This window comes from Osmerus mordax, chromosome 18, assembly GCF_038355195.1.
Source record: "Osmerus mordax isolate fOsmMor3 chromosome 18, fOsmMor3.pri, whole genome shotgun sequence".
In the NCBI taxonomy this organism is placed as follows: Eukaryota; Metazoa; Chordata; class Actinopteri; order Osmeriformes; family Osmeridae; genus Osmerus; species Osmerus mordax.
The window spans coordinates 9,124,789-9,152,121 of NC_090067.1; the positions used below are offsets into that span (position 1 = coordinate 9,124,789).

The 27,333-nt window shown below is 48.5% G+C and overlaps 1 protein-coding gene across 2 annotated transcripts; it reads left to right on the plus strand.

Annotated features, from left to right (window-relative positions):
* The first annotated feature begins 46 nt into the window (after nucleotides 1–46).
* LOC136962597 (ubiquitin-conjugating enzyme E2 E2-like) lies at nucleotides 47–26,402 on the plus strand. Of its 2 annotated transcripts, none has more exons than XM_067256408.1 (6): nucleotides 47–185; nucleotides 1,496–1,693; nucleotides 3,247–3,297; nucleotides 20,556–20,688; nucleotides 23,194–23,341; nucleotides 25,622–26,402. In XM_067256408.1, the coding sequence occupies exons 2-6, from the start codon at nucleotides 1,506–1,508 to the stop codon at nucleotides 25,717–25,719; spliced, it is 618 nt and encodes a 205-aa protein (XP_067112509.1). In that variant the 5' UTR covers nucleotides 47–185; nucleotides 1,496–1,505; the 3' UTR covers nucleotides 25,720–26,402. The 2 variants fall into 2 exon arrangements, with proteins under 2 accessions (XP_067112509.1, XP_067112510.1); XM_067256409.1 differs by having other exon boundaries at nucleotides 1,499–1,693.
* Nucleotides 26,403–27,333: the final 931 nt, after the last annotated feature.

Here is a 27,333-nt window from a genome sequence, read left to right on the forward strand (position 1 = left end):
CTCGCGCGCACTCGCGTAGAGCGCGCACAGAGGCGGTCTAGCAGTCTACATTCTCTCGCAGTTGCTGAGCGGAGAACCGAAGGGAACAGGGAACCAGAACAAACGGCCCAGAATTCACGGAATACACTTCGGGAGGTGATAGCACGTTTGTTTGTATCGCCTACCGCGTGTCAAATATTCGGAAGGTATGTTTACTTTTCTTATATTTTGGAAGTGTAGATCGAAAGTAATGGCTAAAGAGTCGATGCCCCGAGAGAACGTTATCCTCATAGAGGGGGTGTGGGGGTAGATCATCCAGTCTTTGTGCGGGGACGAGGTGGTCACCAAAGGCTCTCAGTAAGATCAAACCATATAGAGCGAACGATTTTCTGGGCTTTATCCTCTTGGTGTGATTTATTTGGACTCTGGTTAGCACCTAATCTGTTTCGCTCCTCGCAGAGACCATAGCAGGGTTCTCCGGTTACCTCCGGGGTGCTGAATTTTAGGCCTCTTTCAATTATGGGTGCAAGGGAACTGTACGGCTGTTCTCCCATAAACGCAGGCTGGGATTATACATTTTGACAGCTCCGCGTGACGAGAGATTATTTACACAATAAACGAAACACAACATGCCCACATTGTTGTTAAACGCAGATTTTACCGCCTTAACTTTCTGACAGTTGTTTTTATAACATCTTGTCCTTGACTGGCGAGTGTGATTACAAAGTAGCCTAACTAGTGGATGTTGCTACAACATTTTGATCATATCTTGTCACTCCCCGATATTTAGTTAACCAAAACTGTGATCAAATAACAAGCAATTAGTATACCCGAATGATGTCGGAAAACAAAATTCATGCTAATCATTTAGGCTAACTCATTATCGCAGATATCTTGATTCATAGATAGATATGTGTTTCTGCGAACTCGTGTAAAAATTCTGTTTTTGCTGTTAAAGACTAAGGAATGCGCATTCTCATTTCCGCCCAAATCGTGTTGACCACTGTAAACCGTCACCCGTTGGCTACTTATAAACACATCTTCGTTTCCTTTTAACAACCCCGAATACAATTTAGCAGTTCACCTTGCGGATCATTGATGGGGTAATTTAATTTCCCCAACGTCACCTTGCAGACCGGGCTTTGATTATGTAGCTTTGTGTAGAGGTGCCCATGGGGATACTGCACCTTGTTTAGTAAGATGACCTTTTCAGAGTCTTTGAGGGAAGCCAGATTCATTATAGTTGGCTCTGTCTAGTGTTTTCCAGTCCTTCCAACAGAATAGCTTTGTCACCCCCCCCCCCCCCCCCCCCCCAGGAGACAGACAGCTGGAGGTAATAGTTAGGCTGCCCAGGTGAAAGACCCTGATTGTAAGTTGCAAACCTTCCACTGGCGACCGTGTGTGCGCTCATCTACGTTTGTGTGCTTCCTGTGTCGGTGCGTGTGTAACCACACCTGTGTGTGTGTGCGCGCCTGTGTGTGTGGCCTTTGCGTGTGCGTGCGTGTGTGTGTTGCAGCAGAGCCAGGATGTCCAGCGAGGTGCCGCCGAGGCCAGACGACAGTCCCAACACCAGCGGGGGCAGCTCGGACACTGAGCAGAGAGAGGCCCCCCCAGCTGAGCAGCAGGCCCCGGAGAGGGACCAGACCCAGCCCAAGAAGAAGGAGGCCAAGATATCCAGCAAGACTGCTGCCAAGCTCTCCACCAGTGCCAAAAGGTGCACCTGCCTACTGTTTTTCATAGACTGTAGTCCCGTGTCAAACATGGTCTTTCGTCTAATTTTGAAGGCGAGTGGTATCAACGAAGTCGACCTTCGTGTAAATATTTAAGAACCGATTCAAAGGTGATATTAACGACTATGCATACAATCAACCATTCTCAATCATATCAAATATGTTGAGATGCTGTTCGGTCGTTTGTGCCTTAAGACAAGCTTACCTTGACGGGCTATTTTATGGTAATTGAGATCATTAAACGTAAATGGGTCAATGAACGTTCAAGAGAAAACAAGTATTTTTTCTCCTTTGTGTGAATGTGAGTACCCCAGCCCTGTAATTGTTTTCTTTCCTCTCTCGTACTGCCCGTTTCATCGCACAATCACGCTTTTACACGGCCGCGGCACGCAAATTGTGCCACCTCAGAAGAAGGAAAAAGAAAATCACACAGGCGATAAAATTACACGGCACACAGTCGACAGAGAATGACTCTATAACTGTGCTGATTGTATCACCAGCCCCCCCTTGTAAAAGAGGTATTCTCCTCCTTCAGTGAGCAATGCACAGTTTCCCCCTCCCTCCACCCCTACCTCATCATAACCAGTAATAACAACACAAGTGAGGAGGCTTGTGCTTTTGTTGCCGTCACGCCCCCCCCCCCCCCCGCGCGACAGCCCCAGATGAACAAAAGGACCACCTGAAGTTGGTGTCTGCGGTGGGAGATGGGGGGGTGAGATGGGGGGGTGGGAGATGGAGGCAGGGATGGGGGGGGGGGTGCGGGTGGATGCTCGCCTGTGTCTCTCCCGTGCCCGTGCTTCCCTTTCACCGCTGCACAGTCACACAGCTGAGCCAGCATACATTACGGCCAATGAGGGAAGCCTATTTATTTTTCTTCCATGGCAGTTCTGAAAATCTGCAAGGTTAGGATGAGAGTGGGAGTGGTCTTAGTGGTTTTCTTTCTTTTAAGTAACAGTTTGGCTTTAGGCTGAAGCTGCCAGGCACACACCCCCACCCTCCCTCCCTCCTACCGGTTGGGTAACTGATTGTAAAATATAGCACCTAGCTGTCGGATTCCTTGAAGGCAATCATTGGCATAGTTATGTAATGAGCACCGTCCAACTGTGAAATTTGACCCCTGCCCTCTCTGCTCACTAAGCCTTTGTTTATGTGCTCTGAGCTCTGTGTATACGCTACCAACAGGGAGAGAGAGAGTTACTGCCAGGAACAGAATTAACTTGTCCATGTAGACAATATCATATCCTTATCCGGCAAGGCCTTCTGACATCAATATCAATTTCTACATGCGTAGTAAAAGAGGGCAGAGATTCACCCGTGCATCTCTGTGTTGATCTTGCATGACAGCCTGCATCGCCTTATTCAATCACACCGCACAGGAGCTCATTAGAAAATCAATGAGGTATTCAGTGTGTACACTTACAGATTGATTTTACAAACAGAATTTATACATCTGGATGCACACACACACTGCCTGTGCACGTGTGCGTGTGTGTACGTGCGTGCATATTAATAACGCTGTTCCGCATTTCATTCGCAGGATTCAGAAGGAGCTGGCAGAGATAACCTTGGATCCACCGCCCAACTGCAGGTAGGCGCCCGTCGCGGCGTGCGTTTAACCGCTGGCCCTTGTTGCTCGCTGCCGCTGTCTATTAGAAGGCGTCTCAATAGATGCCTGTGGCTGATGAATCACACAGGTAGAACATTGTTTGACTCCAGCCAGGGCCAGATGAATGAGTCTGTCTGCCAGCCAGACGGAGGAGGGGGAACCAGGCCATAAATGAGTAAAAGAGCTGTGGATGAGCTGATTGGCAGTGTTTACAAGTGGGTTTGCTGTAGCAACGCCACACTAGTTTGCTCGAGGCTCCCTGAGGTGGTGAAAGGCTCTTGGCGGCTCCACCCGCTCACAGGGTTTATTTGAACTCTCAGTTCAAATTTGGAAGAGCGTGAAGCTACAGTGCACACCCTTCCTTCAAGACCTGTGTGTGTTTTCAGTGGGTGGGTGTTTTTGGTGAGTCAGCTTTTGGTCACCTGAAGGCTTTCACCCTTTAGGTGAAAGCCTTGTGTGTCGAGGAATGAGGGGTGAGAGACACAAAAAGGAAAGAGACACCAGTGTTTGTCAGGGCTGTAAAGAGAGAATTGCGTTTCTTCGGTCGAGAGATGTGGAATGACGGCAAATAAACATTTGCGAATGCAGTCTCTGTCATGGTTTTGAAAGATTTCCCTCGAAGTGTCACAGTATGTTTGTTACCTCCTAGCATGAAGCAAAGCTATGGATTATCTGGTTGAAGCATGCCATTATACTCCCTGACAAAAGCCCAAATAGCAGAGTGGAAAAGAGATTTCATGGTGAGACATTTGTATTGAAAATGACATCTGTATGGAAGAGAAGGGCTGAATTTGAAGGATGTCCATGCTGGAACGAGCCTTCATGACGAATGGATTCACTTCAGTGGCAGTTTGGCTGTTTGGGAAATAGGTGCCGACTGCTGGAGTATACTTGGGCTGAGGGGGAGGGAGAGAGAGGGAAAGAGAGTAAGAATGTGAGAGAGAGAGGAGGGGGGAGGAGAAAGAGAGAACTCTGCCTCACTTGCCATCATGCCCCCATGGCATATTTTCTTCACTCTAACTGCCCCCACAATAGCGGTGAGACCATAACTATGATTTATATTATAAATACTCACCTATTCATTTGTTATGAAAATGAACCAAAATCCAAGGACTGCTGCATAGTAGAGATGGTGAATTGAACTTGATATTGTCAGCCATGCATACTTTATAGTATTGGATAGGCCTACATGATTGGATCAATATGCTGTACAGGTATCAAAGATTGCTTTGTACTTTGCTCAATCGTTGTTGCTCTGCTTTGTGTGTTGGCCGTCGCTGTGTGAGTTCAAACGCTGTCTGCGCAGACATGCTGCCCTCACCAGATTTGGCAGAGTTAAGCGGGCCACGTTCAGAGGGGCGTCAGATGTAAGGGTTATGAACGCTGGCTGTGACGCGACTCATTAGGCTCCAGCAGCCCTTGTAGCACCACATCTCCCTCTCCCCTTCCTGGCACAGAGAACCCCCCCCCCCCCCCCCCCCCCCACACACCACCACCACCCCCCCTCCCCACTTCATGATCACAGGACTCATAAACATCCCATCTCCTTATATTCTATGATTTCCCTCCACAACAGACAGCGAAAGGTTTTTATGTCTGTGTGCAGAGTACAGAGAAGGGGGGGGGGTGCTCCTATCGTTTAGGATATGAGCATGCCTGCTTTTTCTAAAGGTTTGGCAACATTTTAAAGGACGCACGGCATAGTGGATATTTGGTGGAATGTGTTGGAGATATTCTTCTCTGGTTTAATCATCTTTGTCACCGTGCCAGGGAATAATTAATTGAATGTGACAAGCACTCTGGAAGGGTATGTAAATAGCCCCCACACCAGACACATTATATTACCCCGTTGCTCAGTCGGCCTTTTTTCGCTCAGTGTGTGTTTTTTTTTCTTAATTACCATATCCTTTCATGATAGTCCTGGCAGCGTTTTGATAAGAATCCCCCCGTTGGCTGAGGGAAACAATATGCATCCCGCGAGAGGATTGGCCACACTCTCTTTCTCACTCTTTTTTGCTCTCTTTTTGTATCTCCCTCTCTGCCTCCCCCTTCTCTTTCTTTCTCTCTCCATCTCTCTTCATTTCTTTCTCTCTCTTTCTCTTCCTCCCTACCTCTCTCCCCGTCTCTGCCCACACCTCACTCTTCCTATGTCTTTCCATACCTATCTCTCTCTCTTTCTCTCTCTCTCACCTCCGTCTGCACCCTCCTTCCTTCTTCTCCCGTTATCTCCCCTCACTCCCAGCCTAATCCCAGGAAGATTCTGTGTTTGTGTGTTCCAGAGGCATAACTTCCAGATGAATACTAGTCAGCCTCTCCTGCTCTCCAGACAGCAGAGAGCTGAGGAAGAGAGAAGCGTTGCATGACAGCATTCTTCAGACTCTAATTCCTCATGGTTATCATCAAGGGGGTTGGTAGGATTGACTTATACATGCCTCAATTTGCATTTTAGTAAATGAATCACAGTGGTTTTTCCCCTAGACTCAAGTCTAATTTGATCAGTATTCTGATGGGATGATTATCAGCCTGTGGATGATGATAAGATGACAATCATCAATGCTGAACCCCACTGAACTATCATTTACATGTCTGGGACTAGACACCCAGATCATGGAAGCAGTGGAGGAGGTCTCCTGCCTCCATGACCTTGTCGGCTGGTGTTGGTCTTTGATTCAGTCCCTGGCTCCAGGTTATGGAGCCAACCTTTTTCTCCGGGCGAAGAGTCTGACCTTTGACTCTTAGCCAGAACTAACGCATGGCTTCCGCTGCTAAGTGTTTCACATACAGAGAGAGGATAGCCTTGGTTTTATCACAGGGAGCCCTGGCAGCCTGCGACTGTTATTGGTGTGGCCTCTGGCACGCATCATATCACTCACTGATAGCTGCTGTTTGTTAGAAGAGGCAGCACTGCCCTTCCGTCCTCTTACAAACAGGAAATTCCTTTGTAGCAACATGATCGCTTTGGTCTGTTTAAGCGCCTGTGTGTGTTTAAAGTGTCGGCCCTGTTTCTGCATCTCATTCTAGCGTGATTGACAGTCAGGGAAAATGGGGATACTTTATGGACTTGCCTGTCTGACAGCTCCTTTTCATGGTCTGTGAACTTGTTTTGCTTGAGCTTTTACAACTAAGACAATACAGTATGCTTCTCCAAAGTGATCGATTCAGCGGCGTTGGAATGACTCGTACCAAAGCCCTCGTTGTCTACCAAACATTTTTCTTCTTTTTACAAAAGAAAACCATATTTTGAGCCCCCTCGTCGACCACCGCTGCAGAGAGAGATGAATTAAATTTGCAATTTGGAGTCAGCCAAGTGGAACTGTGAGTGTTTTGATTTGCCAGGCAGTCACTGTTCCAGCCCATTAGGTTTTGCTAGCCAGGAGTGTGTAATGTTATGTGAAATAATCTTCATCAAACTCCAACTACCGACACAATAATATGTCCACAAGAATCTTTTATCGCTTCATTGGGAGTCTTCAGTTGGGAGCTTGAGTGCAGCCAATCTCCTCTCCAGTCTCCAGCCCCCTATCATACCCGATGAATAGGTAGATAGATACAAACTTCATTAATCCCCTAGGGGGAAATGGTGTATCAAAACACTCGATGCTCTTCCTCAACCATCCATAATGGCCTAACCCAGATCAGTCTAGCCTAGCCCAGCCCAGCCCAACCCAGTCCATAGTCTCCTCGTTCAAGCAAGCCTATTGCCTGAGTCAGCCCAACCCAGGCTGTAGTCCCCTCGCTCAGCCTGTCGTAGCCAGGTGGCTCGGGTGATGTTTGTAGATGGAGCGGTGGGGAGGAGGAGAGGGGGGTGTTGATGAGGAGACATGCAGCAGGGAGGCAGCCGCACGGTGGCCTGCCAGCTGTTCCATCCCAGCAGCCCCCGCCTGCCTCCATAGCACCAGCCCGTCCGTCAACTGCATGGACACACCCACACACACACCCGCACCTGCAATATAGAGACTGTAGCGTCTGCACACACCCTCTCATAGCCTCACGCGCGCCACGAACACAGCCGAGCACACACACAACCACACGCGCGCCGCACACATTTCATAGCTTTCCCGGACGCATGCATATCGTGCAATCCCACTCGTCCCTCGCAATCATCACCCCGGCTTAGAGGGATCGGATGGGCGCAGCATTCATGCTCAGCGAGCATCCATCACCATCGAAGCGGTCTGTTCTGTCGACTTTGTTCCAGTGCAAAAGACCCAGAGATGCAGAAACGAGGATCTGTCAGATCCTCCTGTGCAGATTTGTGCGGCGATGCTCGCATGTTTTGGGGAGTCCTCCAGGGGGCAGGGGGGATTGTGGGGGGGGATCAGGTCTTACAGCAGCCCATTGAGGTCAGAACCGCTTCTTCTTGATTCAATGGGATGAATAGAAAGGGAGGGGTTGACAGATCAGACCAGGAGGATACCTATCGCTGGAAATGGAGTGTAGAGATTGATAGAAGGGGAGATGAGGTAGAGAAGGGTACATTGTGGGGGATTGGCCCATCTGCTGGAGAGAAGACCACCACACACCGGTAGCTGACACGACAGATAGAATGACTCCCCCTCTGTGTCTCCCAGCTGTGGAGGGGCTGTCTTCCTCTAGTCTCTCACTAAGGAACCTCTTTTTGTCTTCCACCCTGCACGCTTCCCTCCTTTTCTCTGTTGCTCTCTTTCTTTCGTCGCTCATCTCCAGTTCGCCACCATTGCCGGGTCTGTGTCTTAAACTGTCCTGTCCTTGACCGTCTATCCCTCCCTCCCTCCCTCCCTCTCTCTCTCTCTCTCTCTCTCTCCCTCCCTCTCTCTCTCTCTCTCTCTCTCTCTCTCGATCCATCTTGGGTGAAAATCTCTCCTTCCACGCATGCTGGCTTTCTTTTGTCTCTCTAGCTCTCTCTCTCACTCTCCCCTCTCTCTCCCCCCTTTCATTTCTCTTTCATCCCTCTCGCTCTATCTCTCTCTCTCTCTGCCACCCCCTCCCCCCCACCCTCTCCCTCCCTCCCATCCTCCATCTCTGTGTCCTCTCTCCTCTGCAGTTAGCCGCAGCTGAGTGAGCCAGGCCTCCTCTACAGGCAGAGTAAACGAGGTCATCAGTGTTATTATCCCACATGCGCATCATGTCTTTGTGTTAGATTAATGATTAGTGTCTCTCTCTCATCAGATGTGCCACCCTCCTCTGGCAAGGGCTCGGTGAAATCCTTCCTCGCACACCAGACAGCACACGCACACTGGTCAGATCCATGCGCACACGATCACATGCAACAACGAAAGAAAAGATTGCACACAAAAATACCACTTCCTCTTTCTTGCATGCAGAAAACCACAGCTTCGTCTGACATAAAGAAACACACACCTTTGCTTCCTCCGCACAGCCCAGAGTCAAATACTGGTGAACAATCTTACATCCCCTCACTTCTATAACTTCTATTCTCTCTCTAACCTGTTGGGATACATTATTTATTTGTTTCACAGATTTGTTTATCCTGTGCACTGCGCAGCTTAAGAGGACTCTTATCCCCCTCTAAGCAGCCTGTTCAACATCAACACAGCTGGGTTTTATTGAATTAATTGTAAAGGCAGAGCTTAATGTAGCTTAGATGTCATACTTAGCTTTAGGATCGTTAGTACAGCTAACATTAGTGGAAACCATTATGAACCTGTTAAATCTTGTGTGTATATGTTATAGAAACTATCATATTTGCTAGTTTGAATTACGTACCTTGAAAAACAGGAATAGGTTAGAAGGAATTGTTAGAATGTGCAGTAAATTGCAGACACAAATCTAAATGACGTCTCCCAACAGCACAGAGTCAGTGCCATAAAGAAAGCCTAATCAATCCTTGCTGACCCTTGTTCAGTGAGTTCAGGGTGCTCCTTGCTGACCCTTGTTCAGTGAGTTCCGGATGCTTCCATCTGGTTGCAGATAAAATCTGCCAAGGTGCAGGACCAAAATATTTAAAAACTCATTTGTCCCTGTTGCTACTGGCCTTTTGAGTGACATTATTCAATGAAATGTTTTTTGTGTAACGTGTTGATCGGTGTGTGTTGATTGTTTATGATGACTGTATTTACTACTGTCTGTGCGTCAAATTGCCGCTTCGGGATAGTACCCTGACATAATATAGATAAAATATGTCTGCCTCTATAAAATATTAGCTTTTCGTATTATGATCTAAGTATTTTTATAGATTTATTTATATAGACTTTCTAATGCGTTGTACACTATCTAGACATATCTGTTTCCAATAGCTTTGGGAGGAGGCAGAGTAGATGAAGTCTGTTATGTCAGCTCCCCTTGTTGGCTGTTTAACAGGCAATCTCCCCTGTCATCAGGGCGGTAAAACAAACAGCTGGCGGAAAAAAAAGAAAACAGTTCAGGGCGTCTCACTATCTGTCCGTGTTGTTACAGCTTTACTGAACTAACCAGTTGCGAGGGGTGAGATAAGGGCGCAGCCTAGAAATGCCAGCTATGTCCATGCCTGCATACCTTGATATTTCCTGAAAATATGTTCTAGATCAGACAGCAGGGACAGGAGGATAGTGGAGCAATGTTTTATCATTGACCCTTGGTCCATAGGTTGACAGTTGTGTTGTCAGGCTAACTAGGTTGAGGCCTTGCTGTGTCGAGACTATAATGTTGGCTCCTCACACTCTAATCACTGTCAGTTTTGATCGCGACCTATCACTTTTCCAAAGAGAAGGCTTCCCCCTTTCTATAGTGTTATGACGGCACCAGTGCATCAGGTTTTTGATCGATATCAAGCATTCTTTATGGCAGGGAGACCAAGACGTCTTTGCCCAGCTCGGGTTCTATTTGTTTCAGTTAACGTTCATGCTTGGCTCGTGCCCATTCAAACTGCCGTGGAGTTAAATCAATAGTGCACTGAGAGCCAAGATGCACCCACCCACACAAACAATAAAACGCAATCCAGTCACAGCTTTCTTAAAATCATCCTTTAATGTCTTCCAGTCAGCAGACAGGGGCTGGGAAGCCATTGGAACGATGCATATTTCATTACTCGGGGATTGTGTTGCAAACAATCGTTTATGCTCGCCTGTTCTACACGGGAGAATTGGGGAGCATTTCGGTAGAGATGTTAGATGCACGCCATCAAAGATATCAGTCTGATGTTATCATCGAGCTCATAAAAAGTCACTTTTTTTTCAGCACCAGTTCTGTTGATGCCCTCAACGCTCATGTTTACCCTTGATAAGACTGAACTAATCGCTGGCGCTTCAGAAAGAGGAGGGTCTACGATATAGTTGCCTTGATTTGTGTGTAGGTCACTTCTATATCAGTTGTAGTGGCTGTATTGAGCCGATGGGAGTCATTCTCTTTGCGTCATCTTTCTAATTTGATACCAGTCAGTGCACTGGCAAGGTCCAGGGCTTCTATTAATCAAAGTGTGTGCCATGTTCCAAGACCGAAGAGGAGACTGCCAGGGAATGGATACCCCTAGGGATCATCTTCCACGCACGGTAAATCTCTGTTTAATTGTCTCCATGCCTGCCTGGCTCGTACAGCTGACGTGGCTGTCTGCGCTATCTAGCTAGCTAGCTAGATAGCCTACGAAAGGGTTCATATCGTCTGTTGAATAGTTAATGTGCCCTTTTGTGGTGCTGCTGTGGCCTTTAAACCTTGGCCCTTAATGGGGGTCTCCTTTTATCTCCTGGTTTCAGAAGGGTGGGGGCAAAAAAACATTAGGGATTTTTTAAGTGCAGTTAATGTATGGATGTTAATCACTGGTGCAGGAGAATCTGTGCCTTGGCTAGAGGACCTCTTCCTGCTTTCCCTGGCCCCTGTAGGTAGAAGCCGTCCATCCCCTCCATGCCTCTGTCCATGCAGGTAGCCAGGGCCTTCTCCCCATGTCTATGGCTCGTGCGCGTGTAAACAGCGAAACACTGGCACCGGGACAAATGGCTCCAACGCAAACACACTGGGCCCACGATGGGATTCCATTACCGTTCTGGCATGGAGTCCTGCGCAGACACACTGAGACCGCCCCCACACACACCCTCACGCCACCCCCACAAAGCCCAGGATCAACTTCCTGCCAGGGCTTTGATTTCATTTCAGGTGGCACTCCCCAACAGCTGGCCTAGGGCTGGGGACGGGAGGGGAGGCCGCGCATTCCCTGTCGCCTTGGGAAATCTCTGTGATGGACGATGGGAAAAATCTGGTCATCGGCCATTATCAGGCTCATCCAGAGCAGGGCAGAAACGCACGGAGGAGTCTGTTCCGGAGAAAGCGATGCTCGAATGAGCTGACCTAGGAAGGGAGGAGGGACAGCCTCGGCCCCGGCCTCGGCCCCGGCCTCAGACAGGGACTGTGTGTTTCTCTGCGAGCAACTGCCATTCACAGGCGCGCATCTCAACGGTGTGGCGTGAAATCAATGCACACAGTGCAGCCTGATCAATGCCGCCATGATCACTACAGGCATGGCGCTGAGCGATGGTTTTCATTTGGTTTGCTCCGGAGTTCAAGGATGCTTTCCTCAAAACCCACCCTCGGAGCGTCCCCTTTCCCCACGAGGGCAACCACGGAGGCTGACGACGCTTCTCTAGCAGAGGACAGCCAGCCAGCCGGAGCCTGCTCGTCACCAGGGGCGTCGGGGGCGGGGCTAACGAGCACCTCAGGACACCAATGGCCCGCTGCTCGCTGAGTCGGCACGTTTGGCCGACCTTGTGTCGTCTACCGTGGTGTGTGCGCGTGTTTAGATAAGATCCCCTCTGCTGTAGCTTCTATCTCCCCCAATTAAGCCTCTGTGGAGGGGGCAGGGTCAGTCAATCATTTGGGCTGTTGCACTTAGACAGACTGACAGACTTGGCCCCCTTTGGTTTTACAAGGATTAACACACATGTATATAGGTCTCTAAATAGCTCGGATCGGGCTACTCTTTACATTCTACTTTTGGCTGTAACATTAGAAGTTAGCGGTCTAATCTTACCGTATGAGCAGGTCACTCTCATCCATTTCCACCAGTACAACAGATTGCCTAAAATGTCCTTCTTGTCAGACTCCTAATCTCCTAAATTCTTTTTCTCCCAATCATTTAAGTAGTTTTAGGTTCGAAAAGCCTCTCAAAGTGTGCAACTCAGACAGGGTTTTCTGAATGTTCAGGCAGAATGTTCATCGTATTTAACTGTCTGCTGTTATCTCTCTCTGTTTCTCAGTCTGTATCTCTCTGTCTCTCTGTTTCTCAGTCTGTATCTCTCTGTCTCTCTCTGTTTTTAAGTCTCTCTCTCTGTCTCTCTGTGTCTCTCTGTCTCTCTCTGTCTCTGTCTCTCTCTCTGCTGCAAAGTGATTTGGCTGCTGCCTGATCCCTAGATGATGGATGAGAGGGCTTTAACTCCGACTTTAAAGTGTGCTGAAGGTGTAAACGCCAGTTACTTGTTCAGTTACCTTGTTTTCTTTTTTTTTACTCTCATTTCATCTCACTGCTAGATAAGCCTCCTATGTATTTATTCTTCTCGTGCTCCTTCCCTCTCTCCATCTCTCACAGTCTCTCTCTTTCTCTCTTCCTCTCTCTTGTTGAGTTTCGAAGATTAAAGAACTTTGAGATAGAAGGACATTTTAAAACACCTTTAAGATTGAAGATTGTTTTAGCCAGTAGCTGAAAAGATCACAGAAACTGCTCTGTCTTGGGACAGATCCCAAGTTTGCCGGAGATTGTTTGGTGAGGAGATTCAGACAAACCCCTGTTCAGCCTTGTTATTAAACTGTTTCATTTTGTGTGTCAAAAGTAAAAAAGTTCTAAAGGTAAAAAATATATTTTCAACAAAATGTTTCGAAAGGTTGAAAATATATCAGTGATTTATAAAAAAAAAAATAGGCTTGCATCATCGATGAGTACTCGATGAGGACTCTACTAAAGTACTGTACCCTATTGGGGTGGGTGTGCCCATACACAGCACAAATAAGCCATGCTTGCAAATGTTCTCAGGGTGTGTGCGCTGACATGTTTGCCTCCACTAACATTTCATTCTTAACTCCGTTCAGACACAAAGCCGTGTCTGTTGCGCTGCTCCGGTGCGCTCGTCCTGGTTCTGACTGGAGCCATGTGTCGGTAGACGTTGGAGGAATGTGGGCGCAAACCCCTCAAGGACTCTATCCACAACCCCACTACCTTTTCATCTGTTTGCTATGTCTCTCCGTTGCTGTCTCCAACTCACACACTCGGCATTCAGCCCGCTCGATAACCCAGTGACCGACACACTTGCCGGCCGGTATGACCTCCAGAACCCTTTTAGCTCGTGTCAGATGGGGGGGGGGGGGGGGGGAGGGTGGTGGATGGAGGGGAAGGGATGTTGATCCTCTCATCAGTCAGACAGACTCCAGCGACATCCTCGCCCCAATCTGCTGAAACATCTGCAGTCCCTCTTTCTGTACATGCCACAGTTTTTTCATTTTACATCTCATTTCATTTTCTATATTTTATATTTCTATCAGATCAAAATGTGTTTGTGTAGCCCTTTTTACAAGCAATGTCACAGAGAGTTTCACATACGCCCATAGAACTGCCCCTCAAAAAACCTAAACCCTCAAGAAAGACAAGGAAAAACTCCCAGAAATACTCACTAGAGGAGAAAAAATAGAAGAAACATGGGAGGAGCAATTCAGTGACAGATCTCCTCCTCCAGAGACGGTTGCTGAAAGAGAGGTGCAAGAGAGGTGCAAGTATTAAGTTCAAAGAACACAAGGAAAAACTGACTACTATTTCTCCATCTCTCTCTCTTCTACAAACCCCCCTCCCCCCCCCCTCTACTCCCTTACCTCTCTCTCTCTGTTTCTGACGTCTGTGATATTGCTCGCAGCTTTTCCTGGCTAGTCAGGGGAAGGTTAATGAATGACCGTTTCACTGCAGTAATGGAAGCCATTAATGGCTGAGGCAACATGAAAGGTTATCACAAACACATTCACCGTTCCTTTAGTGCCTGAGTGAGTGAGATGAGGGAGAAATTACTCATATCCAACCTTATCATTTACTCCAATTATCACAGAGGAAGCGGGGTAATAAATTGGAGTCGAAGTGTGTGTGTATTTATTTATGTAGACGTTAAAATATTCATGGAGTGGCGTGTGGAAACGATTATGGTTTGTTACAGTCTCTTCATGAGTCGTCGCACGTCCAGAATCGCTTTACCTGTCTTTTTGTAGGAATGTCTGTGTCTGTGTGTGTGTGTGTATGAGTTTTTTGTGGGCGTGTGTGTGTTCATGATCCAGAAACCTCATTGTAACTAGGCTGTGAGTTTAATATGGAAGTCTGGACTGGCTGGTCCAAGTCCAGAGCCTCAGCCCAGGCCTAATGCTGCCACAACAAGAGCTGGTGGCGGGAAGGAGGGGGGGGGGGGGGGTGAGAAAGATGAGCCGCGCTTGAAACTGTGCTGCAAGTCTTGACTGAGATCTTGATCAAAACCTGTCATACCAGATCATTCACAAAGCCAAAAGCCTCATCGTCCTGTCTGCTCAGTGTGTTTGAACACAGCCGTAATTCCGCCTTGGTTAGTGTATCACTGGAGCGTGGCATCAGGGCATGGACTGAACAGCTTGCTGTCTTAGTTGGACATGAAATGTTTTTGCCTGATTTATTTTGAATGATCTTGTCAAAATAACAAAAAAAAATCATAAAACATGTACCAGATGCTGTTTGGTTGGTTACTGAAAGGTGTGTTGGATGTTGGACGCACGTAAAAGGAATCCTGATGTACGGGTTGATGTGATTCATAAAGTCTTGGATTGGTACAGTGATTACCATCTCCACCAGTGATGACAGTGAGATCACTCTTGAGTTTTCACTGTACTGATGAAGTGTTGTGTCTACTCGGGCATCCACGCGGGTGCTATAACACATGGGTGTTGTTTCCATGGAAATCCCTCCTGCCGCACAAATCGCATGCACACACATGCACACTCCAGGGATGAGTTGCTAGGCAACATGCCCAAGACAATGGGGACCCGCAATTGGTTTAGCACTGATTGAAAGGTTAGAGGTCGTCGTATCTACACTGGGGTCGCCCTGCTGGAAGAACGAACGCCCTCCCCATCACTTTACCTCACCCACACCCCCCCGTCCCTCTCCCCTCTCGCCCCCCCCTCCCCTGGCTCCCCTCGCGCCTGGCAGCCCCCGATCCTGATGAACTTCTGCATTGTGGGTATTTAGCTGGCCAAACTAGGAAGGACAAAGCCCCAGCACAAGCGAACACACAGGCCTTTTTGCAGCAGGGACAAAAGAATGAAAAGCGCTTTTCTCTCAGCTGAGATTTTTACGTTTTTTTGGCCTCCTATTTTGAGCCTTTTTACAGTGGATCATTCCATGAGACCTCAAGGACAAGCCTTTGGAGCTGGAAAACTGTGATGGGGGGGGGGGGGGGGGGTGATCGCTGACTAACGACATTGGAGGAACACCCAGACCGGCTTTACAAATGAACCCCCGGGGGACGTCTACAGCTCAGTGAAAGCACATCGTAACCTAGTCACGGTTGTTAGTCAATACTCGTGTAAATCCGGTCCCTCTTTGATGACATCAGATGAGGAGATGGAAGGAGAGAATCCGAAAACAAAATAAACATTGAGAAGCGATCAAAGTCATCTAATTCGGGGGGCGTGGGGGTGAGGGAGGTGGGGGTTGAGAGGGACAGGGAGGGCTGGCAGTTCCTTTTTTAACAGGTATGTTGAACAGTGAAATGAGGAAGGGAAACCGGTGATGCTCTTGGGTGCAAGGTCATGGACGGTGTCATGGGTGTGTGAAGTTATGGCCGCCGCTGCGATTGACGTTAGCTCCGGGGACGGGACTGGGCCAGTGCTATGCTGTATTATCCGTCGACAGGTATAATCCAGTTAGGCTGTAATCTGGAGTTGGAGGGATTAGCCTTCTAGGGAGGAATGTAAGTAGATGGTAATGCTCCCATGGTCTGTCTGTTCTGCTGCACTGTCATCCTCTGGGGCTCTGACTGGCTAGGGCTGGCCCACTGTTCAGCACTGGGGCAGTCTCAGGCGACGACCGTCTACATGTCTGTCTGCCTGCCTATCTTCCTTCTTGTCTGCCTGCCTGTCTGTCTCTTTGTGTCTGTCTTTCTGCCTGCCTGTCTGCCTGCCTGTCTTCCTTCTTGTCTGCCTGCCTGTCTGTCTCTTTGTGTCTGCCTGTCTGCCTGCCTATCTTCCTTCTTGTCTGCCTGCCTGTCTGTCTCTTTGTGTGTGTCTGCCTGTCTTGTCTGTCTGTCAGCGTGAGGTCTATGAGTGTGGCCTTGAAGGATGGATTTGTGCTGTGCGAGCAGTGAGCGGTGTAGATACCACCCTCTGGAGATTTGTCGGCATTTGCGCCTTGCCCTTGAGCATGGAAAAATGGCTCTGACGTTTCAGTAATAATTCACTCTGTGTAGGCCCGGATTTGGAGACGGGAAACATAGCTGGATCTACTTATAGATGCATTTAGTAGACTCGGTATGCTACTGATCACAGTGAGTCAGCATTGGTTTACTGTGTCTTGTGAAGAGTGCGGTGGTAAATCAGCGGGCCGCATACTATTTACTGGGTGTTTGGTTTTTGTGTCAGATTCTCGCTAGCTAACGGCCCCTTCCTGATTTACTCTGTCTGTATCGCTCTATGTCTTTATTTCAGGGGGGGAAAGGGAAGGGGGGAAGGGGATCTTTGCACCGTCACTCAGGACTCATTAGGGCGATTGATTGGGTAGCGTCGCCATCGATACGCCCACAATGGGAGAGGGGAGGGGGGAGGGGGTGATGAACGATGTAATTATCTTCACAGAGGTCACACTTTATTTTGCGTGTATTCCTGTGTGGCTTTAGGGCAGATCTTCAAAGCTGTGGCTGTGTATAGTGGCTGGGAAGGGTCTCCAGCTTGTTCTTGTGTTTAATGTGCAGACTCAGGCAATGTCCCATGGGCTAAATCTGACAAATAAATGGTATAACCAGGGCAGAGCTTTGCCCCACGCCCCTTTATCCTCATTGACCCAAATCGACTGGGTGTTTTCCTGTTCGATCCTCTCGTTCGTTCCACAGCGTTCAGACTTGAAGCAGTGGTGGAGGACAATACTATAAAAGCATACACTATACAGTACACACTGCACTGGACAAGCACTTTTTAAAAATCTTTCATCCTCATCTCTGTCCGTTTAAGAGACAATTGGTTATCTCAGAGGAGATGAACCAGGGTGCCCCATTTACAATTCCATACCACATATGCTCCTGACCCTTGTTCAAGGGCCTGTTTAGCTTGGCGGCCGGGAGGGGAGAGGGATCAGGGGATGATGAATTAGGAAGTCTGCTCACCACTGCAGCGTCTGTTTGTCCTTCAAGAGCTCCTTTTGTCTTCATGTTTTAGGGGACCGTGGGAGTGTTTGGAATCTGCAAACGTGCTTGCGTGGATGTCCCAGCATGTAGGTCATTGGATAGTTGTCTGCACGTGTGTGTGTTTCACATAAGCTGAACTCGAGAGAAAGTGTTTAACGGCTGTATTTATTTGTGTTGTCTGGTTTATTTCTCTGGGGCTGGTTTCAGACCCACCGCGACACAGTTGACGTCTCTGTGTTCCCTCACCACCTTGCACTTTCTTTCCTGTCTCTTTTTTTACACTCTCGCTCTCTCTCTCTCTCTCTCTCTCTCTCTCTCTCTCTCTCTCTCTCTCTCTCTCTCTCTCTCTCTCTCTCTCTCTCTCTCTCTCTCTCTCTCTCTCTCTCTCTCTCTCTCTCTCTCTCTCTCTCTCTCTCTCTCTCTCTCTCTCTCTCTCTCTCTCTCTCTCTCTCTCTCTCTCTCCCCTTGCTTTTTCTTTTTGAGTTCACCGGCACTCTTCCTGTCATTTTCTCATTCTCTACCTCTCTCTCTCTCTCTCTCTCTCTGTCTCTCTCTATCTCTCTGTCTCTCTCTGTCTGTCTCTCTCACACACACAGACACAGACGTCACTCACACCCTCCCCGTCTGATATCCCCCCGTGCAGCTCTCTCAAAGTGCTGAGTAGCAGCTTGTGGTGTGTGTGGAGGTCATAAATAGACAGAGGTGTGACTGGTGTCTCCAGCAGGACTAAGAGGGAAGAGTGTTAACACAGATATCCCCTGTCATGCTTCCCCTTGTGTGGGACCATCTCTCTCTCTCTCTCTCTCTCTCTCTCTCTCTCTCTCTCTCTCTCTCTCTGCCTTTCACTCTTTCTCTGCCTCTCTCTCTCTCTCTCTCTCTCTCTCTCTCTCTCTCTGCCTTTCACTCTTTCTCTGCCTCTCTCTCTCTCTCTCTCTCTCTCTCTCTCTCTCTGTCTCTTCAGACAGCCACTGAAGGTCTTAACCTCTGCATTCACCTCTGGTGCTGTCTGTGTGTGTGTGTGTGTGTGTGTGTGTCTGAGCTCACCTCAGGTCTGCAGAGAGGAAACGGTCCATTTCAACCCTTACTTGACGTTGTTGAAAGTTTCTTGTTTTTTATTTCAGGCCTGCGCAAGTAAAAATAGTTTTCCGGAAGAGCAGTGAGAGATGGGGGAAGAGGGGAGGGGGGGGAGAGTACGAGATTGCGGCGTGCGCCGTGCGGGTATGGTGAGGGGTGGGCTGGCCAAGAGCGGAAAGAGAAGAAAGAGAGGGAGGGGAGAGAAGGCGAGGCAGAGAGAGAGAGAGACAGAGAGAGAGCTCTCCTGCAGATCCTCATCTTAATTATGACGCAATGATTATTGGAGCTGGGTGGAGAAAATGGACACCGTGGGAAATCACAGGGCTTCATCAGCCTGCTCCGTTTCAACACAGCTCCATCAGGTAGACTGGTGGAACATAGCGTAGTGCAGAAGCATCCTCTGATGTAGGGTTCTCCGATAGCCGTTTTTTACATCAAGTGTGAGTGATTGAAAAATGAGTGCCGTTTCTCGGCAGCGGAAAGATAAGATTGTAGCGCACACTCGGGTATACTGCTCTTACCAGTCCTCCCGAGTGTGGAGCATTAGGAAGGCAGGACCTTCCTAACCAATAGCTGCAGAGTTCTCTGGGGGGAGAGACTCAACAAGACTTCTATTACATCGTTAAATAGATCATCGGGGAGGTCGCTGGGCAACCAGATATACCCATAATTCTGAGCTTATGAGGTTGTCCTGGGCCTTGAAGACAGAGAAGATGTTCCCTGGCCAGTAGTGAGAGGAGTATGGTGTATGGTGGGGGGGTGGGCTGGGCTGGGAACCATGCACCAAACACCTGCTCAGACAGACAACATGACCCACAAACAGATTTCTCCTTCACCCGCTACAGCGGAGCGTAACGCACAAGCAGGGCCGCCTCCTGCAAGTCCACCCTGTCATCCCTCAGCCTAGATTTAGAAAGCAGAACATGTCACCACTGGCAAGCACAAGCCCCCTCTCTTAACCTGCTTCCACAATCCCTCACTGTCTCCCAAACACAGCCAGACATGAAATAGGACTACAGCAAGCCTCTAAGCCCTACAGCAGCCAACTGCTTCACATGAATAACTGGCCTGATATAGTATACTGGCATTAATTCACCTAGCTCTTTCAACTCTCTCTCTCTCTCTCTCTCTCTCTCTCTCAGCAGTCTTGCTCTCTCTCTCAGTACTCTCTTCCCCTTTCTATCGCTCTCACTTTCACCATCTCTCTCTCCCCCCCTCCTAAAACGTACGAGCTGAAAGTAATAGTTGTATAAGAAAGTAACTGGGGCATTTGGTCTTATTATTCCATTTGCCCGTGGAATCCCATTAGTGCTTCCCTCTGCTGTGTGGGTAGAAGGAGAGAGGGTAACAATGGAGACAGACTGGAGCCAGCTGCTCGACATCGTGGCTCAGATGTACAGGCAGGGAAAGATCGAGAGCGCGTGTGTGTGTGTGTCGGCTCATCGCATCAGAATCAAATCAGTCACACAAAAAGAGTTTGAGCTCACAGATAATCAGTCATACCACAGGATTGACAGATAAAATCAGCCTTGTTTGATTGTACGAGAATGGCATCTGGTAATGAAGGATTTTGGATCGACTGAAGTGCTCCTGAATAAGAACCAGAGTTACAGGATTAAAGAGATATTCCCTGATCCTCCATTCTACTTTCTTCTCTTTCATGCTTGCAGTGTTTGTTGTTTCCCGTGTCGAATGTATTTTGAACATCATGTATATCTTGAAACACCTTGTTTTTGCATTAGTAGAGTTAGGGTATGAGTTCATTTCAATTTCCTTCATTTGAGGCTTTTCCCAAACCAAACCTCACCACTTAAAACATTGTCATTGTAATTGAAAGGGTCTGAATTGTCGTTGTCTGTGTGCTTGCAGTGCGGGTCCAAAAGGAGATAACATCTATGAGTGGAGGTCCACCATCTTGGGCCCCCCAGGCTCCGTGTACGAGGGAGGGGTCTTCTTCCTGGACATCGCCTTCACACCAGACTACCCCTTCAAGCCCCCCAAGGTAAGCCCTGCTTCCACCCCCCCCCACCCTTCCCAAACTCATCATATATATTCCCCGGCCGAGATAGGAACAATGTCTCCATTGTTTTCAAACTTCCGCACGACGGTGAAGGCTTCTTCTCGACGGCGCTTTTTCCGCCGAAGCATGTTTAAACTGTGAGCGCTGCCTGTGTCTGCAGCTGTTTGAATCGCACGCTTGTATCTGTTTTTTGCTGCGCCTCTGGCAGGGGCGTGTTTGTTTTACTGATGCGTGTGTGCACAGGAGCAGCCGAGTGGGGACCCGTGTGCACTGGCCCCTTTTCTGTTTGTTTGCACCTCTGGTGGCTGGTGCCTGGTGGCGTGGGCTTTTTTGGTTTGGGGTGTAGGGACGCTCCCTGGCTGAGTGGGCTGGGCTATTTCGGAAGCAAATATTTAGAAGAGCATCGCTGGCAGTTCTGAAAATACAAACAGACAAGTATTTTAGGGATTTGTTTTCCTCCGCGTTTTATTACCCTCTCTATTTCGGAGCATGGTGAACGGGCAAGCTGTCTTGCTTTGGGGAGGATGTTTTTGGGAGAGCTGGAGTGGGTATCAACAACAAAAAGCATGTGAGAAAAGCGTGTTGTGGAGCAGCGAGCGGCCTCCTGTCTCCGAGCGCTCTTCAGTGGGAGACGCTGCAGGCGGCACACACGGAGTGCTGGGACTTCGGTGGAGCTCTGCTTGCCCAGGGATGTGGGCCGCTCTGCTGCGCCATGGCTCTCTCGTCTCTCTTTCTATCTCTCTCTGTCGCTCTCTTTCTCCTTCTTTCTGTCTCTCTCCCTCTTCCTACCTGACCCTGCTGTCAGTGGAGGATGAGAGGAAACAGAGCTTCTCTGAAAGCATGCCCCCCTCCCCCCACACACACACACAAAGCACGTGTACACACACATGCACTGGCTTGTTATTACAGCCTGGTTTCTTTCCACTCTGCTCTGCTCTACTCTGTTGCTCTGCTCTACTCTGCTGCTCTACTCTGCTCTGCTGCTCTACTCTGCTCTGCTGCTCTGCTCTGCTCCGGTCTGCTCTACTCTGCTCTGCTCTAGTCTGCTCTGCTCTACTCTGCTCCGGTCTGCTCTACTCTGCTCTGCTGCTCTGCTCTGCTCCGCTCTGCTGCTCTGCTCTGCTGCTCTGCTCTACTCTGCTCCGCTCTGCTCTGCTCTACTCTGCTCTGCTGCTCTGCTCTGCTCTGCTGCTCTGCTCTGCTGCTCTACTCTGTTCTGCTCTACTCTGCTCTACTGTAGTCTGCTCTTCTGGACTTTCCAAACCCTCCACTGTTTCACTCTGCTCTGTCCTCCTCTCTGCTCTGTCCTCCTCCTCTCTGCTCTGTCCTCCTCTCTGCTCTGTCCTCCTCTTTTCTACTCTGTCCTCCTCTCTGCTCTGTCCTCCTCTCTGCTCTGTCCTCCTCTGCTCTGTCCTCCTCTCTGCTCTGTCCTCCTCTCTGCTCTGTCCTCCTCCTCTCTGCTCTGTCCTCCTCCTCTCTGCTCTGTCCTCCTCTCTGCTCTGTCCTCCTCTCTGCTCGGTCCTCCTCTCTGCTCTGTTCCTCTCGATCGTCAGCCTCTCCCCAGCTTGGTGTGTTCTGGGAGACTTTCCCAGGAGGGATGGGCGGAGCATAAGATGGAGTGGAGTACAGATTGAGGTAGAAGTGTCAGAATGAATGACAGTCCAGAGGGTCGTTAGATTAACGAACCACAACAGGAGCGTCATCACAGCTTGTGAGAAGAGCCTGTGACCAAGGTTCATTTCTCTAGTGGATGAAACTGCCGTAAAAGCGCTGTCCAAGCTCTCCTGGGCTAGCTCACCTCAGCACGCTGGCTCAAGAGGAGGGGCTGGAGCCTAGCGAGAGAGAGAGCGAATCCGGGAGGAGAGGCTGATCCGTGGAACATTACCATCCATCAATGTGTCGGCTGTCCTCCTGGTCACAGCACATCCATTCCTTGGACTGAATGGAGGGATTGTCTTCTGAAGCGCAGGATGAAGGGGAAAAAAATCTGTTTATCTGTCCCTCCGGCTCAGGAGAGCCCCCCAAAAAGTCAGAGGTCGCTCTCTAATGATGTTTAGACTCTCTGGTCCTGATGTTTCGCTTGGCTGGGCAGAGGCGAGGACGGGAGGATGTCCTCCGCTGTCGGACGTCACGGCATCCAGGCGTCCCATGTCGCTGTGCGTTACCGTCACACAAAGACATGCCTGCAGCCGCTCAAACAACCTACATATTCGCCAAGCTTTTGAAACTGGGTCAAAAACATACGTGGGTTGTTTATACAACACATTTGGCGTTATGTATTATGTATCTCTGTACAGTCACTTCGGGGACTGTTCCTTTGGTTTTATTAGTCGAGGTGAAACAAATCAAGCGCGCCCAAAGTTCTGCACTCAATGGGCATTGCTAGTCATGAATCACGTCTGTGTGCTTTATAGAAGGTGCTGGGGGTGTATGAGTACGTTTTGGGTAGCTAAGCTAAGGTGCATTTGTTTTTTCTCTCCCTTTCAGGTGACGTTCCGTACGAGGATCTACCACTGTAACATCAACAGCCAGGGAGTCATCTGTCTGGACATCCTGAAGGACAATTGGAGCCCGGCCCTCACCATCTCCAAGGTGCTGCTGTCCATCTGCTCCCTCCTCACAGACTGCAACCCTGGTAAGACTCACAGACTACAACCCTGGTAGTAACCACACATACACACAGACTACAACCCTGGTAGTAACCACACATACACAGACTGCAACCGTGGTAAGACTAACTCTCGCACACACACACACACACACTGCCTGCATCCTCAGTAAAACAACCACAGATACACACACAGTACACGTTTCCAACATGCATTGACAGGATAGAATGACAAGTTAAGTGGCCTATGTAAGAGATTGTGTAGTTAGTAAAATGACAACGGATCGCTGTGCAAACCTTTCTACTGTACCAATGACAATGTTGACAGTCAGTGTAGCTTATTTTACCCTGACACCTTCCTTTCTGTCATAAGATTTATAACACCCCAGCAAACCATGTTTGTTCACTAGAAACTGTTAGTTTGGATTTGTAGAAAAAAAGCCATTGCCATCGAAAATACCAGGAAGCTAATTAGTTCCATTCCCTCACAATCACCAGGGGTTCAGAGACCACCCTTACAACCCCCGACCCCCCCCCCCGTCTGTCTGTAAGGTCACATTGAGTGGCTACAATCATTGCATAAATGCCCAAGTTCCTTAAAATAAAACTGTGTTTGAGTGCTCCTCGAGCCCCCAGATGCAATTAACGTGTTCTCGTACAGCGTCCGAGTGCGGCGTACCACTGAGCAGGATGGATGTGGTAAAAGCCTCATTGACAGCAGCCACAGGTTCAAACAACTTGTCCAGTAGTTTTACCCGCACTCTACAAAGCAACGTGGAGGGAGGGAGAAAAAGATTGATATTAGAGCGTGGCATTGAAGGAAAGTGAGAGTAACACAAACCGAACAGGGAACCGATAAGAATAGGCGATTGAGGGAGAGTGTGTGGGAGAAAGAGAGAGCGAGCGGGAGAGTGGGAGAGCAGATAGCGTTCAGCTCTCTGCCGACCTGTAATGGAAGCTTGTTTTCTCTCTGTGGAGACGCAGCTTTGATAAAGGACCAAGCTGAGATCCTCTCGCTGGGAGAGAAATTATTTTCTTCTTTTTTGTGTGTGTGTGTGTTTTTTGTGTGTGTGTCTGAACATGAGCCCTATATTAACCAAGAGAGATCACCAAGAAATCAAATAAAGTATATTTTCATCAGAATACAAAATGGGCACAGAATGGACCCCCTCTCTTTATATTCTGTCTTCAGCAGAGGGTGTGCATAACCGTAGAGCTCGCTATGAGCCCTGAATCTGAAACGCCCCCCCTCCCACACCCGTCAGAACATGTAATCCATGCAGGAAAGGTGGGGGAGGGGATCAATGGGACATAGCTCATTAACGGTAAGGGGTGGGGTGGGGGTGACAGTTAATTAACCCTCACAGGCTTCATCATCCCTCTCTTCCTCTGTGCCAGGAGGAGGGAGCCCTGACGGGTGCTCTCTCCAGTCTCTCCACCTCCGACCTGAACGCTCCTCGCCGCCCTAAAGCCTGGAGGGCCTTCTCTTCCCCTACGCTGCAGCTCAGCCAGGCTGAAGCGAGGGCTTGTGCTTGGGGGGAGGGGAATCCTCTACCTGCTCTGCCCTGTTAGGGGGATTCAGATGGCTGAGCGGTTAGTGAGTTAATCAGAAGGTTGCCGGTTCGATTCTGGTTGTGCAAAATGACGTTGTGTCCTTGGGCAAGGCACTTCACCCTACTTACCTCGGGGAGAATGTCCCTGTACTTACTGTAAGTCGCTCTGGATAAGAGCGTCTGCTAAATCACTAAATGTAAATGTTAGGAGACTCAGTGTACTATAGCAAGCCAGACCCACCTTCCCCTCCCTGTTTATGATGTTAAGTGAATAATACAGACTACATTTCTGTCAGCCCCCACAAGTAGAGCGTTCATACCGTTCCCCCCCCCCCATTCACTAACATCAATAGAGCGGCCCGAGGAATTAATAATCCTTCTGACAGACTCTTTTGACGTCTGTGGCTTATCAATAGAAATATCCACGCTTCAGCGCACAGTGTCTATCGTTCCCTACCCCCGGATGCCGAGATTGTTGTGGATTTACTACGTGTCGGACGTGTCAGTGTGATGCCAGGGAAAGTGCTGGTTGTCCCATCTGTCATATGACGCTTGAAGCAGAAAGAAGGAAGGATTTAGACCCACTTGTTGAACGGTGTTGTTCAGTCCATTTGAAAGATAAAAACCGAGATTCCTACACAAAAGGTATTTTGACAAAATAGAGGTGGAAAAGGGAATGACTTTCAACGGACACAAATAAATTCCCAAATGTGAAGAGGTCTCTAATGTTTGTGTTTTGTTCCTTCACCCCCAGCTGACCCTCTGGTGGGAAGCATCGCCACACAGTACCTGACCAACAGAGCGGAACACGACAGGATAGCCAAACAGTGGACCAAGCGCTACGCCACATAGACGCCCCGGACACCACACTTTGGACCCCCCCCCCCACACACACACACACACCCTCACACACACACACCAACTCTCCCCACTCCTCCTTAAATCCGTGGAAGCGCACCCAGGCCCCAGGAGACTCCCCACCTCAGAAAAAGAAAAAAAACGAACTGTTATTTGTTCCATGCTGACTTGAAAGCTTCTTTTTTATACAAAGAGTCTATTGGGGAATTGTATTTTCCAATACACTGAATGTTGATATGGTCATGAAAAGCTTTAATACTGTTGTTATTGTTGATGTTGTTGTTGTTAATTGTTAATTCCGTTGTTTCATTACCGTGTTAACCTCCCCTTGTCGTTTTCACTTAAGAGTAAGTCCCACCCAGTCCTTGGATCTAGGAGACAGGAATGCTGACTAGGGTACATGGTTCCATTGTTTGAGAGATCATCTTCTGTTAGTGCATGGCAGCAGGTTGACTATCCATCCAGCGGACATTCCCTACAATGAATCGTGTGATTATTTTGCCCTAGAAAGTATTGACGTGAAATGACTCAGCCCCGTCCATTAAAACAACATGGTCTGTGTAACTGAGCTAGCTCATCACCACCTATGGTGAGAGCATTTTTTTTTTGCTTGTACATTTGCCTTGTGAGAATACATACTCATCAAATACTCAATTAAACACTGCCTGTAATGTGAATATGACTGATATCTCTGTCGTATTATCTAATACGTCTTCAGTCGCTTTCGTTCCTCATTGCGGTGTCATATTTGTGTTTTCTCTCCTTTTTGAATTATCTCATCTAATATCAGCACAAAGACCAAACCCTGACCCCAGAAAAACCACCACCACCAAACCCTTCCTGGAGAAATATCTCTCACTCACCACAAACAACAGAATGATTCAGAAGGTGATTGGTTGCCTGAACATAACCCGCTGTGGTCTAAGAAAGTCTGTCTGTGTCGTTCTCTCCAGTGGGTTACAGATGACAGAGCTTCACTTTTCCCTCAGTTTTGTCATCACAATCAAAAAACGTGCTTTGCAATCCACAATTACAACCCAGACATTCGGGATGATTTGTGATGTTGTTATTCCACGTATTAGGTTGAAAGATCTTCCATCAAGGCCCTTTTCCCACTTGTGTGCACAGTGAAAGCTGCATTCAATTTCAGATCTATTATGGCACAGCTCCCCTTGTTTATGCTCCAGTTCCTCTGAAGGTCTTTGACTGCTGACTGGCTGTTTCAGAAGCAGAACTCCACTGAATGCTCAAGTGTCAAAACAAAGATGTTGATAAAAGAAATTAAACTTGGGATTTATTCACTGACTTGCTTAGCCACTGTAAGTCCATGGGATACACTATCCCCTAACTCCACTACTTCTGAGAGTCCAACCACCCAGTGTCCAGCATTCCTGTCTGGAACCGTACCCTCCGCAACGGGACGCAAACATCCCTTCGAGTCTTGACGTCTGGGCAGACGCTTTGGCCCCTAATGTTTTACAGGTTCGCTGCAAAAGGGGTTGTAGGGGAATCTTGGTTCATGCTGAGGTTATGAAATACAAATAAGATTTATAACCAATGAGAGGACGGGAGACATCTCGTTTTTTAGCTCTGCCTCCTTCCGGCTGT